The 20,651-nt window shown below is 37.6% G+C and overlaps 1 protein-coding gene across 7 annotated transcripts in view; it reads left to right on the forward strand.

Annotated features, from left to right (window-relative positions):
- Window positions 1-20,651, forward strand: part of PTPRM (protein tyrosine phosphatase receptor type M) — a 922,867-nt gene that overhangs the window by 744,040 nt on the left and 158,176 nt on the right. For all 7 annotated transcript variants that reach the window (XM_078153517.1, XM_078153511.1, XM_078153512.1 and 4 more), the window contains one exon: window positions 18,186-18,273. In XM_078153517.1, the coding sequence (XP_078009643.1) occupies window positions 18,186-18,273 (88 nt within the window). The remainder of the gene's footprint in view (window positions 1-18,185; window positions 18,274-20,651) is intronic.

A 20,651-nucleotide genomic window follows, 5' to 3' on the forward strand; every position in this document is an offset into this window, starting at 1 on the left:
GGTCCTATTTATCTTATTTACTCATGTAATTGAGTATGGGGGAAATTAGGTGAAAAACAAACTCCATGAGAAAGCTTGTCTCCTTGTTAGGATTTTGGCTTACCTATATGGGCTGTCTTTTTTCTGCAGCGTGCCCGGTGGGAAGCCCAGCAGAGCTTCATTCTTTAGGTCTTGTTTTGGCAAACTGCTTAGAGGTTCTTCTCTGTCTACTCAATATGTAATCTAAGAGGCTACTTAAAATAAACCCTAATGGATGTAACGAAAAGCAGATGCTTAAGATCTTTGCAAAGAAAATATTTATTCAGCAACCCGTGCCTCTGAAAAGTTTTTCCTTTTGGAGATTTGCAAAAAATAAAGGCATCAGCTGTCTACTTAGCCGAGTTGTTAGAATGTGATTTCAGATTTGCTAATCGAATTGAACACACACTTCTAATGAAAGAACTTGCACAACAGAAATGTAGAGCTGAAATGTGTATAAATCGCCAGTGTCTGCTGAGATCTGATGAACAGCCACACTTTACTAGGATTGTGCAGAATGGAAGCTGAAGGAACATATTACAGAAAAATAAATTATACATTAAGTCATTAAACCTCACCCTTCACTTCAGATTGAAGAATTGCCGCAAGAGCAGAGGCAAAGTGAACATAAAAATAAATTCGAGGCCTGGTCAAATCTCACCCCTTAGTGAGGGTATAATTGTTGGAGACCCTTTGAAATGTTTATGGAACGATGCGAAATTGTGTGCATTTCTTGTATGCAAGGGATAGTGCCATAGTGCCTAAATTCCTCACATCCCAGTCCCACAAACGTTCCGTCCACAACATGGTGTTGGGCAAAGAGTTGGAGGGTAGAGACCTAGAAGCAATAGCCCAGGCCCAGCTTTGACATGTATTAACTATATGGCCAGGGGCAAGTCTCTTAACTACCCCATGCCTCAATTTCCTCACCTGGAAAATGGGTATAATATGAGCAATTCCTATTGTATAAAATTGTGATGAAAAAACTTTGCAAACCTTAACCTATGATATATGTGAGTGATTATTGTAGGAAACACTTGGAGCTTTATTTGAATTGAATTTAGAGATCATATTAAATGACCACAGGTTTTAATCACAGGAATTTGCTTGAAACCAACTTTAATGTTGATGACGGAATCTGGATTCTTCTCTTTTCAATCATCCAATCAGATGAAGTCTTTCTTGGTCTCTTCATTGTCTTCCTTGTTTTTTCCTGTTAGAGGGCTGTGCATGTGGGGGGGGCGGGTATCAGAATCACTGCTTATTCTGTACCAACGTGGATTTTGTGAATACTTTCTTAGAGGGTGTGTCAGAGCTTCCAGAGCATTTAGAAAGGTTGTAGAATTTCATTTGGTGAAGGTCTTTAAAGAAAGGGTAGGTTCCCATATGTCTGAAAGAGGTGTATAGTGCCTAGTGAAAAGTAGGTCATTAATTAATACTTGCTAATTGATTTACTGGGAAGGTCTTAGGAGAAGGCAGCATAGTAAAGTAAAAAAAAATATTGACCTGGTGTCAGATGACCTTGGTTCAAATCTCTGCTCTGACCCTTATTACCTGTGTGAATATGGGCAGATTCCCTTAACCTCTCCAGCCCTCATCTATAAATGAGATGGTTGGAACAAAGCCAGATGGCCTCAGAGGTACCTTCCAACCCTCTTATCTTATTGTCTAGGTGTAGTTCTTGATGAAGTCATGACTCTTGTGGTGTCTTTTCTGGCCCTGTGGTTCATATTTATTCCTTAGACCAGAGGTGGGGAACCTGTGGCTTGAGGCCACGTGTGACTCTCTAGGTCCTCAAGTGTGGCCCTTTGACTGAATCCAGACTTCACAGAACAAATCCCCTTAATAAAAGGATTTGTTCTGTAAAATTCGGACTCAGTAAAAAGGCCACACCCAGGGACCAAGAAGGCCACATGTGGTCTCTAAACCACCGCACCACTGACCCAGAACATCTTATGGATATAAGTTTAAATATCTCATGCCTGGAAGGGAATATAAGTTTAGTCCTTAACATGAGCAGGAGAGTTGGCTTATAAATAAATAAATGAGAGCAGTTGAGGGATCTGGAGAGACTCCTTAATTAACTGTCAGGGCTTTGCATGGTGAGGTGGACTATTTGGAGCCATAACATGGTTATTGTGAATTAATTCTAGCTGTGGGAAAGTCTTTATTATGCCTTCATAAAATGAGTATAACTAATAAACTTTCTAACCCATGGAGCATACTTTTTTTGTTTTGTTTGTAGCAGTTATTTTTTGACTATGCTAATGGCTTGGGAATCACTAATGATTGACCCTTAGTGGCTTCTGGTCACCTACTTTTTCTATGCCCAGGATTATATGCTTTGAGGGATGAAAAAGAAGACAGCAACCTTACCTTCAAGGAGTTTATACTCTAGCTGGGGAGACAAAGTGAACTATCTAAGGATCATAGATTCAGGGTAGAAAAGGACCTTAAAACTTCCCCACCCATTTTACAGAACAGCAAACTGAAGCTCAGAGAGGTTAAGTGAATTCCCTAAGGATACACAGGTCATAAGTGGTATATTAAGTTATATGTCACAAGATCAGTAGAAATTAAGAGAAGGAACACACTCTTTGTGAAAGACTCGGAATGTAACTTGGACCTTGAGGATTTGGATAGGAAGAATGTATGGAAAAGGGTATTCCAGACAGAGGGAATAGTATATGCAAAAGCCTAGAGGTAAAGAGGTGTGTGGAATTTGAAACAACGTCAGTAATCCCTTTATCCTAGAAGTGTGATAGCAAGAGTGTTCTTTTTTCCTCTTTGGTTCTCCTTTTTTTCTCTACTCTTTGTGTCTCTTTCACTTATTTATACTTTTAAAACATAGCCGCCTGTTTCTTCACAGGGTTGATTCAAACTAAAGGCTCAACTTTTCCCCAATCTGAAGATAGTCTGAGAAGTAAACTTGAGATAAAGCTATTTCTGGGAGCCAATAGAATGTCATTTTTTATTCCAATTCTGTGTATCTTCTTTATCCTACTCATAAGTCAAAAAGCAGAATAGAAAATGCAGGAAACTTATCTCCTTATTGGGTAGTCCATTTCAGCTTCTGAGTCAACAAATTCAATGGAAGAAGTAGGAGGAAACCTGAGACACATTGAGTGTCAGGGAGCTATAATTAGTGAGCTATCTGATTTGGGTCTCAAAGGTCAGAGGAAAGAAATAACAGATGACTGTTATCATGAACTCCAAACATTAATGCCACTGTAGGCATCATTGAAGACTTGCAAATTTGTAATGCAAACTACAGTTACTCTTGGTATGAAAATTGATTTCACATTAAGATGAACTGCTGACATATCGATTCTTTCTTGAATTCTTTGCTATAAATTTGGTTAAGCCTTATTTATAAATGTGCTGGAATCAACCCTTCTGATGGACATGATCTACAGTAGCATCAGTATCATAGGATTAGATTTTTTTTTTTAGTTTAATGGAGGAAAGTGGAAGAGAGGCTATTTGTCCAACTTGTTCATTTTAATTGTTGTTCAGTTATTTTTCAGTCTTACTATTTGTCACCCCTTTTGGAGTTTTCTTGGCAAAGATACTGAAATGGTTTGCCATTTCCTTCTGTAGCTCATTTTACAGATGAGAAACTGAAGCAAATAGGGTTAAGTGACTTGCCCAGGGTCATACAGCTAGGAAGTGTCTTCGTTTTTACACATGAGAAAACTGTGACAGATTAATAGGATCATAGAGGTATGCAAATCTACATTCCGCTAGTTCCAGAAACAGCTTGGTTCTCTAGTTTCATAGTTTATCATGATGTTACCAGAATATTTGTGCCGTTGGAATCTTGTGATTCAGTTATTCTCCCCCCTTATCTCATATCCTTTTTCTGGCCAAAATCCAAAGCCACATAAAACTTCCAAGAATTCAGTTTGCTGAACCAGTGCTCCCTTTAGTATTGTTTTGAGAATCTGAGGGTTACATTCGAGTTTTTGACCCGTAGATCGTCACAAGATTCAAGTGAGGGCTTTGTTGTGCTTTGCCGTTTATATTCCAAAGTTGACTTTTGTAGTCGCTTTCATTTATAGTCACTCTGCTGACCTTGGCCATAGCTTTTGGCATCAGACTCACAAGTATTCTGGAGAGCAGTACTACTTTTAGGATAATTCCCAACTCCGTGGTTCTAAATCAGAAATATAACATCCACCCAAAGGGTTTAAGATGATATCAGTTTTCTTGCTTTGGGGGCCGACTCCTTTTTTTTTTAAAAAAAGCATTTTTTAGATGCACAAAAGATTCCAAACACAACTTTTGGCAACTTCCTTGTAGAATGTGACCTTGGCTCATTTAAGGTTAATTGGCATTCTGTCTACACATCATCATTCTAAATAAATAGTGAGAGTTGTATCTGGCTTTTCTTGCATTTTAAGTACAAAACATGGCAATAGGATCCACTATCATTTCAACACCCTTGAAATATACTTTATTAACATTATTTCTCTACCCTACTACCCACTGCCCTACTAGCCATATTTCATATTACTCCCCTTAAAATATTTTCCCTATCAGCTGAACTGAAATACGTTCTGCCTCCCTGCAGTCTCCCACTTTTCTTTTGCTCATGCCATTCCCTATGCCTAACAGGCCCTCTTTCCAATGAAATCTCCTCCAGGAAGCCTTCACTTATCACTTCCCATTCAGTAATGTCCTTCTATCTCAGCCCTCACACATAGCATTATTTTCTAATCTCCAATGTACTTAGCCCCTAACACTCTACTTTATATGTTTCTGTCTTCACCCATTCCTCCTAAGACTGTAAGCTCCATGAGAATGGAAGTTAGGTGTTAATTTAAATTTTGGATTCCTAACCCCCTGCATTTCATGGTTCCTTTTTGCACATTAGATGTGTTTAATAAATGTTTATTGAGTGAATAAATGAATACTTTATGTTTATATTATAATACCATAGTAGGAGAGTCTAGAAATTGGATGAGTAAATGATTGAAATGTAAAACATTATGTTTTTAAAGTTTCAAACACTAAGAACAGATTTTTTAAATTAAGGATTGGTTGACCTTTGTTCACAGTATATTTATTTCTTTAATTTGCCAAATCTTTGACCTTTTCAATATAAATACATGTGTTTACAAACTCAGAAATTTGTACTTTGATCTAAGAAGTCACAAATCCCTTGGTGTATATACACTTGCCCATAAAGGCAATGTAGTTTACTGTGGCCATTGAGGTTAGGTCACTTCACCTCTGAGGGCTCAATTCAGTCATATTTCCCTGATACATTTATACCTTGGCAGTTAGTTGGTACAGTGGACAGCTCCAATCCAGCCTTAGATGTTTACTACCTGTGTGACCCTGGGCAAATCACTTAACCTTTCTCTGCTTCAGTTTCCTCATCTGTAAAATGGATGTAATAATAGCATCTAACTCCCAGGGCTATCATGAGGATGTAATGAGATAATACTTATAAAGTGCTTTACAAGTCTTAAAAGTCTACAGAAATGCAAACTATTATTTAATTATTAGTATTATAAAGTTATTGTTATAATTATAATAATAATTATTATTATTAAGTTATGTTCCATTTCATATAATAAAAATAGCAACATACATTTGTATAATGCTTTAAGCTGTTTTCTCATAAATATCAGTATTTACATGTTCAGATCCCTCAGCTGAAGGTAGAGACTGCATCTTATTTTCCTATCTCACTCAGTGCCTAGCATAGTTCTCTGCCTGTAGTAGGTGGTTAATGTATGTTTACTGAATTGAATTGAACTGAATTGAAGTGAAACAAATCAAATATGGGCCAACTACTTGTAATTGTTCTATCCAGAAATATGAGGATTTATGACATTTTTACATGTCCTTCCAGCCCTAAAAAGTGTGTGATTCTATCCTAGTCTACATGGAGTGTACTGTGAGGTACCAGAATTATTTGAGGACACTGAAACAGTGCCTATACATAGCTATATGGCTAGGCAATCTGCTTCAGCTAGAAACATCAGCCACTCCAATCACACAGGCCTGGAGCTACAACTATTTTAATTGTTTTGACTGAAAATTTTCATCAGTAGGATTCTTAAAACTTTTGGCCACCATGCAAGTAGACATAGATTGAATCCTGATATGCTTTGTTTTGTTTTGTTTTGTTTTGTTTGCAGGAAATATGCCCCATAAATTTAGAATGGTACTGTCCTACAAAATTGGATGAGAAATTTTATTTTAAATAGACCTTCCTGAGTTAAAGGGTTAATTAATAATTGATACATTTCTTAAAAAGCTGTGGTAACAATGTTTTAAGTTTTAAGTAAAATATATTTTGCTTTTAGGAAGTTTTACATACTTCTTTCCCAAACATTTCTCCTAAGAAAAGTTCAAATATGATGACTTTTTTTTTTATTAAAGGCTTTTGGAAAAGCCATTTCCTAGCCTGATTTCTGAACTTCTAAAATAATTCTCACTTCTAAATGTTGATCTTTTTCCCGATGACTTGGGTAATGCAGAATGAGCTGGGGACTATGGCGATGGGCTCTCCGTAAATGAATAGATGTCAGAAAAAGAGTCAAAACCTTGAATTAAAATTCCTTCTGCTACGCCTATTCATTTTCAGACCTGTCATCTCTAAAGAGGTATTCTTAGATTTCCAATAACATATTGTGGAACTTTCATGATAGGATTTTTTTCAATATAAGTAAATGAGGAAATTTGACTTGTTTCCAGAAAGTACCATAGAAGAAATAGAAAAAGCCCCTCTTTTTTTATAGAGGTATTCAATTCATTTATTTACTGGGAGAAATGTGTAAAAACATAAGTGATGTACAGCTGTGTCCTATTTCTAAATTCACTCAAAGAATCCTGATAAGGGCCCATTTAAAAAAAATGTGAAAAGGCAGTACCTAGAACAAATGACATAGAGAATTTGAAAATGAGATCTTAAATAGTGATAACAAAAATCCTTTTACCTATTGCTATCATTAGGAAATGGAGCAAGGTCTACTTGAGGTTATTTTTTTAAGTCTTTGGCACAAAACATGGAGAGGCAGCTTGGAGGAGTGGATAGAAAGCTGGCCTTAAAGCCAGGGAGACCTAAATTCAAACTCCTCCTCTTACACAGGCTGCATGTGTGACCTTAGTCAAGTCACTTAGCCACTCAGTGCCTCAGGCAGCTCTCTAAGATTGTTAATTGCAAAGAAAGTACTGACTGAAATCCCTAGTCCAATTAAAGCGCAGTTCTAGTTTCTTAAGTCCCAACTAAAATCCCATCTTCTACAGGAAGCCTTTCCCAGCATCTTAATTCTCTTATAGCCTTTTTTCCTGCTTGTTGGTACATATTTATTCACCTGTTCTCTCACCCATTAGATTGTGAGCTCCTTGGGGGCAGAAATTGTCTTTTTTTTCTTTTTATATCCCTGTAACTTAGGGCAGTGCTTGGCATATAGTAGGAGCTTAATAAATGTTTATTGACTAACTTATGCCAGCACATAATACACATGAATCTCTTGGCTTCCTTCAAATTTCAGTCAAGGCTTTGGCCTTCTGCAACAAACTTTTCCTAATCCTCCCTAATCTCAGTGCCCCTCCTCTGAGATTTCACCTCTGAGGTATATCTATATATCTGTATAGAAAGACAGATATATACACACACATATATATACACATATATGTACATATGTGTGTATGCATGTGTGTATATGTATATGTGTATATCTCTCATTTGCACATAATTGTTTGCATGTTGCATGTTTTGTACCCCATTAGACTGAGAGCACCTTGAAACCAAGGACTGATTTTTGCCTTTCTTTGTATCTCCAGGACATAAGCACAGTGCCTGAAACAGAGGCACTTAATGTTTACCAGTGTGACGTATAAACTATAGGACCTTGTAATGGTTAAGAATGAATGAAGGAGTACAACACAAGAAATTGTAAAATCATAGAAACCCTTTAAAAATGACTATTCTTTTCATAGAGGAGCAGTGAAATCTGTTGTTGAAAGCTCTACGCAATGCCTTGCTTCTTCCAAAGGCTATTGGCAAGCAATTTTGATTTATTCTCCAGATGTTTATGCATTGCTCTCTTCTAAGGATGCCCTGCCTCTGATATCTAAAGTGCAACTCTAGCAGTTGTTAGCTATAATTACCCTTTCAGACCACTACCCTTTGGCAGATGCAGAGGGAAAAGAAATTAGTTTATAGTTGTGACTGATAATAAATCATAGTATGAAATATGGCCATATCTGCATTGGAAGGGAAATTTAAAAAATTGCTTATTCTGTGAGATATAAGTGGTCAACCCACAGTAGTTCTGAGAGCCAAAGTGCCTTTGAAGAGGGACCTTTCCTCTTCTGGATGCCATCTGTGAGGGACTTCCCATTGATTCTTGCCATTTCTAGTGCCCTGTATGTGCAAGGAATTTATTCTACTTGAGCAGCCATTTCTTTTTCTCACTTTCACAACAAAATAGCACTTTTAAGTGTATTTCTTTTTGCTCAGTTGGAGGGCATCTAGATTACTGATCCTAGATCCTTTTAGCTTTTGACTTGGGGCAAGATTTCTTTTAGAGTGTCCCCTTGCAGACACCGATTTATTGTCTTAACTGCATTTACCTGTTTGTTAATGAAGCAGAGATGTCATTTCCCCCCATGAACATCATTCAGAGCAATAATTAAAACAAGGATCCTAGAGTTCAAACCTGAGATCAGTGTTGGTGGCCATCCAGGAAACTGACGTGCTCCTTTAAAGCAATATCACAGTGGAGTGTCACACAGCAGTTCTGCTCTGAGCTTTGATTCTTGCTTGCAAGAGTAAGAAACTGGAATTTATTTTAATTGACTTCCCCTATCTATCTCTAATGACTGGTTTCCATTAAAACCAAGCCCCTAGCTGTGCATGCTGGTGGAAGGGCTCATTTTCTGATCTTAACTACCCCCATGGCTTCCTCTAACTGAATTCTGACTGTCACAAAATGACTTTCAGCTAACCCTATGACTTTCTTGTGTCTAATCGGTGAAAAAGGACATGAACTAGGAGGATGGGGTAGCCCCCACTCAGTCTGACTTCTCTGCTCTGCTCCCACTCCCATCTGGTTTAGACGCAATCAAACTCAATCACTAAGCAAATAGATTGGTGTAAAACCTTCTGGAGTCTATAAGTAGCCCAAATCTGTGAACCTGACTTTTACTAAGACCTTGGTTCTTTTAAACCTCTTAAACCTTTTATCTTTGGTTTGGTTTTTTTTGTTTGGTTTGGTTTTTTGGTTTAGGCAGTGGGGTTAAGTGACTTGCCAAGGGTCACACAGCTAGTGAGTGTTATGTGTCTGAGGTAAGATTTGAACTCAGGTCCTCCTGAATCCAGGGCAGATACTCTATGCACTGCGCCACCTAGCTGCCCCCTTAAACCTTTTATCTTGACTATAAGGAAGTTGTAGATATTCTAATACAGGTTTCCTCACATTCTCTAGTACCTAAAACATAAAGATATGATAATCATTGTGTTCCCAATCAGTCTCAGGCTGTTGATTTTTTCTATAGGATTTAGGGTACTTGGCTACATTGCTTAAATAGTTGTCTTCTCTCACGTAACTCTTTTTTGTGGATTTATCTGAATAGTATTCTGGTTTAATTTTTTGCCCTGCATCAAGTCTCTCCCTTCTCTCATCCATCTTGCACTTAGGTGACAAAATGATTTTCCTAAAGCACAGGTCTGATCATGCCACTTACCTACTCAATAAACTCCACTCTTTCCCTACTGCCTCTAGGATCAAATGCCTTTCCTTGGCCTTTAAAGCCCTTCACAACTTGGCTCCAGTCTACTTATCCAGCTGCCTTATGTACCTTTCTCCCTTTCACATACTATGGTCCAGCTCAACTGGCCTTCTAACGGTTCCTTATTCAGGACATTTTGTGCCCTGTCTTCATGCCTTTGCCTAGGCTATCCTCCATCTCTAGAAGGCCTTCCCTTTCCGTCTCTGTCTCTTAGAATCTCTGATTTCCTTCAAAGCTCAGCTCAAGTACTTCTACATAAGACCTTTTCAGCTGTTAATGCCTTCCCCACAAAAACAAAATCTAAGCCATAGTTATTTTGTCCATATCTTCTATATACTTACATGTTTACTTGTCTCTTCCCCCTTCCAATAGAATGCAATCTCCTTGAGAGCTGCATTTGTTTAATTTTGTCCTTAAACTCCAGGACATACAGTCAGACCTGACTCATTGAAGGCACTTAATACATGCTTGTTGACTGATTGATTTGCTTCCAGGGCCAAACAATTATATAGTTTTTTAGAAGCCTAAAAAAGTTCCTCTGAAAAGTGGCCATCTTTAGGTGCAGTTATCTATGTGTATTAAATCCTGTGTAAAAAAAAATAGAACATGCAAAGCTCAGTGAAAAAGCTTGCTATGGTTGAGTTTGGAAGTGGTGAGACTCAGAGCTATCATAAGTAGTACTTTTAGAGCCATTGGGTTCTTCCTGTGAAAATGTGCCCTCAGCTATAACAACTCATGTCTGTCCACTGACATCTTCTATGGGCACCTCTGGCTGTTTGGCCAGGTTCTTGGGTCAAAGAATCATAGAATGGTAGAGCTGGGAGAGACCTTCAAAGTGTCTAGCCCACTGCTCTTATTTCACAGATTAAAAAAATTGAAGCCCGAAAAGGTTAAATTATACAACTTATTAGCAGCACAGCTTAAATTAGAACATAAGTCTCCTGGCTCACAAACCTAGGTGAATGTCACCATGCCTGGATGTACTCTCCTTCAGTCACCTTCCCATTAATGTATCACCCTGTGTCCTGTGTCCAGTACTGTACTGTGCTTTCAGGGGTTCCAGGGCTAGAGCAGCAAACACCATCAAAGTAACTAATGGTATAGAACTTTTTGAACAATCAAAGGAGAAAATGCAGAGAATACAAAGGAAGTTCAGAGACTTTGGAGGGACCAGATCTTCTGTCTTTCAGGGTGATTGTTTTAGTTATTTTACGTGAGTGATTTTATTCATGTGGAAAAAAGGAGGAAAAATCCCATTCCAAAAGCTTCTAAAATTTCGACCAGGACTGCCTGAGAAGCATGCTGTACATTATATGCAGCCTTGACCTGGATAACCTTCTCTTTGGCAGCTTTTCTAGTGAGCAGGCTTTTTTTTTTTAATATCTGGGAGCTGTGGCATTTTTAAAAGACTTTGCATCATTTCAGAGTAACATTCTCTCGAGGTGGGCTACTGTGATGTATAATTACATCCTGTGGAAAATGATGGTGGTGTGAGGGGTGATGGTGGGGGGAGGTTATTGAATCACAAAAACATGTTTCTTATTCAGGAAAAAAAATTACTATATGTGGGATGTTCAATTTCCTTGTGTTCCGAGTCCATGGAGAATGCAGCTCCTTAAAGTGCAGGAGTCGTTGATATTCAGTGAAGCTTGTCTTGTTTCATTTTTATTGTTTCATAGACTTATTACTCTTTGTGAGTGGTTCCCAGGTTCACTGCCTCTTCCCAGAACATAGGAACCAAGGTAACTAGAGAAAATACTTTAATTACATATTAAGTAGAATAAAAGCACAAGTATATTTATGAAAATTTCGATGTGGTACAGAGAGACCCATTAACTGAAATCCCTAAAATACATAAAATGTTTTTTCATAATAGAGAGTCTGTGCTTGGGGTGTTAAATTGTACCCACAGATTGAAAATATACCCCAAGCACTAAACATAGTCTAAATATGCATATTGTATCCAGTTCCTTCTGTAAAACATTTCAAGAATTCTGGGATTATGGGACCATCATCTTTCTCCTGGTCTTATCTTTCATTACCATCTACTAGTATAGTAGGTAATAAGTTCCTCAATTATTATTTTATCTTTTAATAACTGTATTTCTTATAACTTCTCATAGGTCTTTCCCACCCCACCCCCAAGTCATGCTTCTGCTCTGGTTGAACTGCTGGTCCTTTCCTTTTTCTGACATCACATATCATGTAAAACTCTTGAAAAGGGAAAAATTAAGAAAGTTAAACCAAAGTCAGGCATTTAAATTAAGGATATCTAGCTATACACACACACACACACACACACACACATATACATATACATATATATTCCACCGTTAAAGTCCTTCTCTGACACTTTTTTCTGTCATGGATGTAAGACTACATTCTCAAAGGCTAAATCACAAGAGCTATATTTGGAAATTCATGGGAGGATTGCCCATGGCATGAACGTGGCTGCATACCTTGGTTTGTAAATGCCCTGGAAATGGGAGGCTAGAGTCCCATAGGTGAGAGTCCTTAGTTCTGGTGAGAGGAGCAGAAAAGCCAGAGTGCTGGTAAGTCTGCCTCACTTGAAGTAAACCAAATATAAAAAAATCTTAATTTTTAAAAAATGTACATTATGAAGTTATTATTTTTTTTACAAAAGGATTCATGAAGTCTTTTAAATACCAAGCTTCCCTGAGAAATTTGCAATGATTCAGATTATAAAATTCAAAGTACAGTGTTGATGTCTTTGTGTTTTTTCAGAAAAACATTCATTTCCTAAAGATATGTACATATGTATATGTATATGTAAAATTTAAAATAATTAAATATTAAAAGAGAACATTTGCTTCTTAACTAAAGAAACATTACTCTAGAGAAATCTTATGATAAATAATTTGACTTTCCTTTGTTTAGTAAAGAGAAAAGAACATTGAGAAGGAAGAGGCAATAAAAATGAGAGTGACTGAATGTGGCCTTCTAGGTCCTTGAGTGTGGCTCTTTGACTGAGTCCAAATTTTACAGAACAAATCCTTTTATTAAGGGGATTTGCTCTGTGAAGTTTGGATTCAGTCAAAGGGCAGCACTTGACCTAGAGGGCCACATGTGACCTCAAGGCCACAGGTTCCTCACCCCTCACTAAGCTATAGTTGCCCTAGGAATAAACTATTTTTCCTGTTAATAACTGTACCTGTTACTGAATAACCATCTGTGTAATTATCAGCATTCAAGGATATGTATGCTCCTCCCTTCTCATGTGGAAGGAAAAAAAAAAGGATGTGTCTGATGTCTTTAGTGTAAGATAGTATTCACTGCAAAATAATGCAGAAATCCTGAGGAGGTGCTGTCCATGGTGTTTGGGTCCTGAACTGCTGCAGTAATTTATAGCATCTCTGGTCCATGACAGATCCCTAGCCTGAGAGTTTCAGAATCTGAAAACTGGTCTTAGAATCATAGAGTTATGGGAACCCAGGATGCAGGGGAACTGAAGGAACTGGTCTAAGAGTTCAAAGATTACAGATGAAGGTCAAAATGCTTAGACCCCAAAGCCCTCCTCTCTACTTTCTTGATTCCCCACATTTACAAGCTTCTGTAGTTAAATCTGTGATTCCAGCAATATAGGTACTCCCTCTTCTGACACAGTTGTGGCTTCGTTGTGGCTTCTCACATTAATTGATGATGATGATGACAATGATGATGATGATGATGATGAAGATAACTCGCATTGATGTGGAACTTTAATATTCATAGAAAGCATTTTTCTCACCACAAGCCCGTGAAACATGTAGAAAAATTACCAGTGCCCCTACTTTGCATGTCATACTAAGTGATATGTCTCTGGTCATTTAACTAGTATCAGAGCCATAATTTGAACTCAGGTCTTCTATCTCTAACTAAAGTGGTATTTTCCATTATACCACACTGTTGCTGAGTTTCTGTAGCCAAAAATTTAATCACCTGATGACTAACCTTTTGATGGTGAGCATCTCCAAGGAAACTAAGTAGTATAGTGGATAGAATAATGGACTTGGAGTTGAAGAACTAAGTTCAAATCCTGCCACTTCTTGCTTGTTTTACTCTGGGCAAGTCACTTATAACCACTCTGGGCCTCAGTTTCATCATCTATAGAATAGGAAAAATAATAGCACCTATTTCAGATGGTTGTTGGGAGGATCAAATGAAATAAATGTAATGTTTTACAAACCTTAAACCTTAAATGCTTCTTGTTGTTGTTGTTAACTAACTAACTAACTAACTAACTGATCCCCGGTAGTCCATCACTTGACTCATAACTCAAAAATTTTGCTTATAATGTAATACGGGCTAGCATTATTTATAGTATTTTAGGTATTGCAAGCCTGCATATGCAAATGACTTTTTTTCACTGCCAATAGTAAATTAATATACATATTTAGGACAACATAAATGTTCTATAAATTTTCTGGCTGTTCAGTCATGTCCGACTATACATGATCCCATGGACCATAGTACACCAATATTGCCCATTAAATACTGGAGTAATTTGCTCTTTCGTTCTTCAGTGGATTAAGGCAAACAGAGGTTAAGTGACTTGCCCAGAGTCACACAGCTAGTAAGTGTCTGAGGCCACATTTGAACTGAGGTCTTCCTGACTCTAGGGCTAGTGCTGTATCCACTGAGCTAGTCATCTCCCTCAAAAATTTTCTAGGAGCAAAACCTAATATACAAAATAATAAAATGGCCTTTTTATACACACACACACACACACACACACACACACACACACACACACACACACACCCCAGCAGTTATATAAAGTTTAGTCTAAGTCCCCCACATTTCTTTTATATCCCTTCATGCCCATTCTGTTATATTCTATAATAAACATTCATTTAGGGGCTATGAAATATAAGTCACCTGTGAGAGGTCTAAATTTTATATCTACTACTCTAACTGCCATTATTTTTCTTCTGTCTCTTTGGCTACTTTAGGCTATTTTTTCAGACGTATTGTCATCATCATCATTGTAATAATTGTTATTATTTTATTACTAATATTAATAATAGGTAGCACTTAAGATTTCAACAGTACTTTAATATGTGCTAATTCGTTTGACTTGATCTTCACATTAACCCTTTGAATTAGGTACAAATTTACAAATAAGGATATTGAGAATCAGAGAGGCTTAAGTCACTTTCTCAGGCTCATTATGTTCCCAGCACATAGTAGAAACTTTAAAATGCTTATTGATTGTTCCCCCCCAAAAAAAACCCTGAAACATTCCTGACTAAAGGGGAAGCTTGGATGCTGAGCCACCTGATACTCAGCTCAGATAATAAAAAGAGTACTACACTGATGAGAGATGAGAGGGCTGGGCTTGAATCCCAGCTCTATCACTGAATAGCTGTGTTCCCTTGGCAAACCGCTTGCCCTCTCTGGGCCTCAATTTACTCATCTGTAAAGTGGGGGTACAACACTTAGATGGCCCATTTCACAGGGTGATTGAGAGGAAAATACTTTGCAACCTGTAAAGCACATTACCTAAATTAAAATGCTCAAACTTAAGTAAATGTAATGTTTTCTTATACTCACAATCTAGTAGAAATCTACTCTTGACTAAAAAAGTGTGGACTTCACCGTATAAAGGAGGCCATAGTAGAGCATGCATCTGTCCAAAATGAGATGAGAATTTTGTGGTTTTGCCTTTGGGATTTGACAGAGCTCTCCCTAACTGATGGAGCAATTCCACCTCATCTCCTGATAAATGTCTGTGCTTGTCTTTTCTAGTTAACTAATAGCAAAGCTATCAAATCAACAAGTCAGAGTCTCTCAGGTGCTTCTCTCCTGCCTGTCATACACTTTATCAGTCTTATTCCATAACAACTTGAAAAACTTTTAGGTCAGGTAGAGGGGAGGGAGAATTAAATTGGTAACAATTAAGTCGTAGAATATTCAAAGGAATACAAAGCAGTTATGAAAGAAGTCAAATAATGGTAATTACTTGACTGGAAAATAGCTGTTATTCATAGGATAACTGTTCAGAAGAAGGCACCTGATTTTAGGTTCCTTGAGGTTATTTTAAAATTCATCTTTTATGGCAAACAAAGTAGGAATTAAGTACTTTAATGAAGCTCCCTGACTACATATTTGTGATCACATGGGTTTAATTCAATAGGTGAATGTTTTTTTTTTCTTGCTGACTATATTGGTGTCATAGGGATTTTTAAGTATCTATGTGCCCTTTACAATACAAAATTTCATTTTAAATGACTAATGTAGGGTAGGACTTCATGGATTACCTTAATTCAGTGTCATATTTTATTGTTGGGCTGTCCCAGTTTGTTTTTAAAACATGATAAAATTTCAGATCCCTCTACCAATAAGGTATACAGCCATTATGATCATGGAGATTAATGGTACATACTTTACAGAAGGCAGTTTAACAAGGAATTAAATTCATATTTATGTTTGCAATATTTCCTTCTCTACCTTGTTTGTTACAAAAATTAGTGTCTCCTGGCCTCTAATGTGAAGGTGCTTCTGATAAGATGCTTGAGACTGGCTAATAGGAGCAGAATTAGCTAGATTGGGTTATTTTACAAAGCACTTGGTTTTCACTTTTGCTACCATTTTAACCTGATCACCGATGAGCACAGAAGCAGATGACAGCAGTGATTGCAAATACACTCCGCTTGCTGGGTGCAGGTGCAGAAGAGAAAGTTGGCAATGAAGTCTAGCCTCTGGTGACTGTCAGCCTAACCACTTCCTCTCCACTCAGTCCTCTTCCCCCACTTCCAAAAAAAGAAAATGGAAATGTTATTCTTTTATGTATTTACAAAAAATTAACTCAGTGAAATTCTGCAAACCCTTGTCATTCAGAGACTGTTTTAAGTGTTACGAATGCTATAAGATACACATATGAGACACTCCCATGGTACATACATAAAGAATTATTTAGAGATCAAAACCGGCACAGCAAAATGGATCATTCGCCAAACTGGCAGATGCACACTACAGTATTACTCTTGGGAGAATTGCATTGTGTCTTGGAATGTTGAGGAAAATGAAGCTATTCACTGGATGCTAGTTGAAATACACAGGATGGTTTGAGACCCCTAAGTGGATTAGAAAAGTTAGAGATGAAGCAGTACTTCAATCTGGAGAAAATGAGATTGAATATATTCATGACATTTGTGAGGCCAGGTGTCCAACCTGCCATATTTTAATAGTTCCACCCCAACACTCCTGCAAAAAAAAAAATCGTAGAATAGTACTTTCTTTCCATCATCTCAGCATTCTTTCTTTTCCCTTTCTCTCCTCTCCAGTATTGTGCCCAGGGATATAGTGATGTCAATGAATGAGAGGAGGGATTAGACTAGATAGTTGAAGCAAGTTCCCAGGGTCATTTCTTACTGACAGCTTTTCTGATGGCTTTCTTTTCTCCATACCTAAAGCACTGCAATGAAAAACTATGATTTTAGGGTAGGAATGGTTACTGTGAGATGAACTAAAAATGAAATGAAAATCCCCATATGCTCAGATACCAGGAGATTTTTTAAAGGAAGTTAATTTTCCTATTTGCCAAGTGATAAAAGGGCATTTTCACTAGAACCAAAAAGGAAGGTTTACATTTGATTAATAAAGTAAAGATTCTAGACCTTGGTTGTAATAATGCCTAAATCCTTGAATAAATGAATGTCTATACGTCACCAAATTTGAATTAAGAGAGAGCTCTAGTAGAATTGATTCTGAAAGTTTATCATAGAAGTCATAAAACTGTAACCTGTCTGCCTCCAATAGTCTAATAAAAAATACTTTTCTTGTGTGGTTTACCAACTGAAGAATGAACTCTTTTGTTTGTTTTTTCTCTTCTCTCTCCTAGAAGATTGAGAGAATTATTATATGAATAGCATATTTAGTAAGTTGTCCATTTTTTTCCGATTATAGAAGTTGGCCAGATATTTAGACAAGCTACTAATGAGCAAGACTAATTTTGTTCGGTAAAGTGCTTCCATTGTGCTATGGTAACAATGGAAAAAGTATTGAGTAGGACTTAAGTTCATATCCCACCTCTAAGAGTTATTACCTAGGTGACCTTGGGCCTCAGTTTCCTCATCTATGGAATGAAAGTAGTGGGCTAGTTAGCCTTTGAAGTAAGTAGATGTGTGATCCTGTGATCCTGCTGGAATCTCTCAAGCAAATTGGAGCTTTTACTTCTAGAGGGTTCTCACCTGTATTTGTAGAGCAGAAGAAGGGAAGCAGTGTTCAGAGAAAGCTAAATTAAATATTTAAGAAGTAATGTTCCCTATTGATCCTCCAACTAATTCCTGTGGATGTCATATTTCCTTCTTGACCACTGCTTCACCTTTTTTTAAAATCCATTGGTCTTAAGATTACAATGTTTATTATAAGAGATTGTAATTCTGAGTATCACTTTCCTCCCTTTTTTATAGAGTTTCTTTGAAGGGCAGTCTGCACCATGGGACTCAGCTAAGAAAGATGAGAACAGAATGAAGAACAGATATGGGAATATCATCGCCTGTAAGTGTTGACAGTGTGACTGTGTTTCTGTATAACTTTCTTTTTGCATCTGATAAGATTGACCACCAGTCTCACGCAGGGAGACTTTACAGAACAATTACTTCTCTCAATCTAACAGAGAAGCTGATATATGCTAATACTAAAGAAGGGGGAAAAAATCATTGAACTAGCTCTCTAAGTCAATGCACTTTTATTTTTGTGGCTAGTTTACTTTTAGATTTAAAGCTTGGATAGTGTTGGTAACAATTAAATGCTAAGGAAAATGCTTTTTAGAAGTAATAAACATAATAGCCCTGCGGTCCCCTACCTGCTATATAAAATAAATAAAAATCATGGCTTCGGCTTGCCTTTGTACAAGAAGCCCAGACTACTCTGCAAACACTAAATCATTAATCCCTTTGATTTTTTTTTTTGAGGTAGGCCAGCAGTGTCCCCCTTTTAAAGACAGGAAATTGAAACTCAAAACTAACATCATTTCCCATTATATCTCTCTGCATAATATCAAGTAAGCTAAGATTCTATCTGAGAAATCCCTACTTCCTGTACAGTGGAACTGAGGGCTACTCAAAGTGTTTTTAAAACTAGCCAAACATCATCCGTTCTTCATAGGGCTGCTGAGATGAATAGAGATGATGCTAATTGATAAGCCTCCTACCACATCCATTTCTCTGCTCCTTCCCCCTTCCCCTCCCCTTACCTCTCTCCTGAGATGCAGACTCACATTTCCAGCTTCCTGCTGAATATCTCTCCCAGGATGTCCCACTAATACCTCAAACTTGACATGGCCAGAACTGAGCTCGTCTTCTTTTCCCCAACACCTGCTGCTCTTCCTGACTTTCAGGTTTCTATTGATGCATCACTATTCACCATTCTCAGCTCCCATGCTTAATCCCTCAGAGTTGCAGTCTTCTCTCACTGCCTTCCTCCCTTTTCCAATAAATCTCTACATTCTTTGGACTCTACCTCTGGAATGGTTTCTCTTCTTGTTCCTCCTTCCATTACCATTTTCAGTATTGCAGTTCAAGCCTTTGTTTCTCCATCGCTCCTAATCAGACTCCCTGCCTTCAATTCCTACTCCTTTCCTGTCCATCAGAATACATTAATCTATACACCACTGAACACATTAATCTTCCTTATTCACAGTTCTAATCCTAGCACTACCCTGTTCAGAAACCTTAAAGGTTCCTTATTGTCTGAAATATAGTCCTTAGCCTGGCATTCCTGGCTCTCTGAGATGTGGTTCCCACCTACCTTTCTTTCTCATACCCTATGCTTTGTCTGATTAGAACTCTTTACTACTCCTGGAATTCCATTCCCCTACCCCTGACTCTGTTATCCTCTGTTGGTTGAAACCTTTTCCGTTCTTCAATGCCAGCTAAAATGTCCCTTCTTCCAGGAAGCATGTATACTTCTCTCCTGCACTTAATCGCTATCTATTTTATATTTGGTTGTGTCCAGACCTGATTATTTCTTTGGTTTGAGCAACTCTGGATAGGAAACAATCCTCAAGCCAGTGCAAATTAGCAATCATTTTTATCTTCCAGCCTTAGAATTGTATGGGGATATTTAGAATACTGTATTTGTAAACAGGTTGTATTTTCCCTAGTAGAGCATATATTCCTTGAGCACAAGAACTGTATTATTCATCCCCGTGTTCCTGTGAATCCCAAAGAACCTTGTACAGTTTAGACACTCAGTAAATGTCTATTGAATAAATGAATAAAATGATTGCTTAAGTATTTCTCTTTCAAGGCCCTATGATAGTGTCTATTCCTTATTTCTGTTAATGGCAGTATTCCACAAATAATTCAAAAGTAATGACCTGTTAGTTATCTAGCAGAACTAATGCAGCCTCAGTCTAAAGGCCCCAAGTCAGGACTCAAGGCTAAGTTTAGGTAGTGGGAAAATCTAACTTTTTATGGCTCTAGTACATGACTCTCTGATTTTGTTTTATTCTACACAAAATAAAAGAGCAAACTAAAATTACTAAGGAGATACATGTTATGCTTATTGAATATGGCATTATGGATAAATTTCATTCATTTGTGATAATTTTCTAACTATGATAAGTGGTTGTGTCCTTAAGTAATCTTATTAAGGCTGTCCTTTCATTAAATATCAGCATAGTGTGATTTAAATGTTGCCTAAAGACCCTGCTGACCAAAAATATCAGGTGTTCAGGGAAGACTAATAACTCTGGTGTGAGGGCTGCTGAGTGCTTTTCAGGTCTTCTCATCCACCTTTGGTGTCCACCTTTTACCCAACTCTCACCCATGTCTCCAAAAAGCTGTAGTATGCACAGTGGCCACACCCTGGTGTCATGGCAGCTGGGCTAAGTAAGCCATGTTGAGGGTAACCAACAGGCCTCAAACCCATAT

Source organism: Phascolarctos cinereus, unplaced genomic scaffold, assembly GCF_003287225.1.
Source record: "Phascolarctos cinereus isolate Bilbo 61053 unplaced genomic scaffold, phaCin_HiC Scaffold_4;HRSCAF=312, whole genome shotgun sequence".
Lineage (NCBI taxonomy): Eukaryota > Metazoa > Chordata > Mammalia > Diprotodontia > Phascolarctidae > Phascolarctos > Phascolarctos cinereus.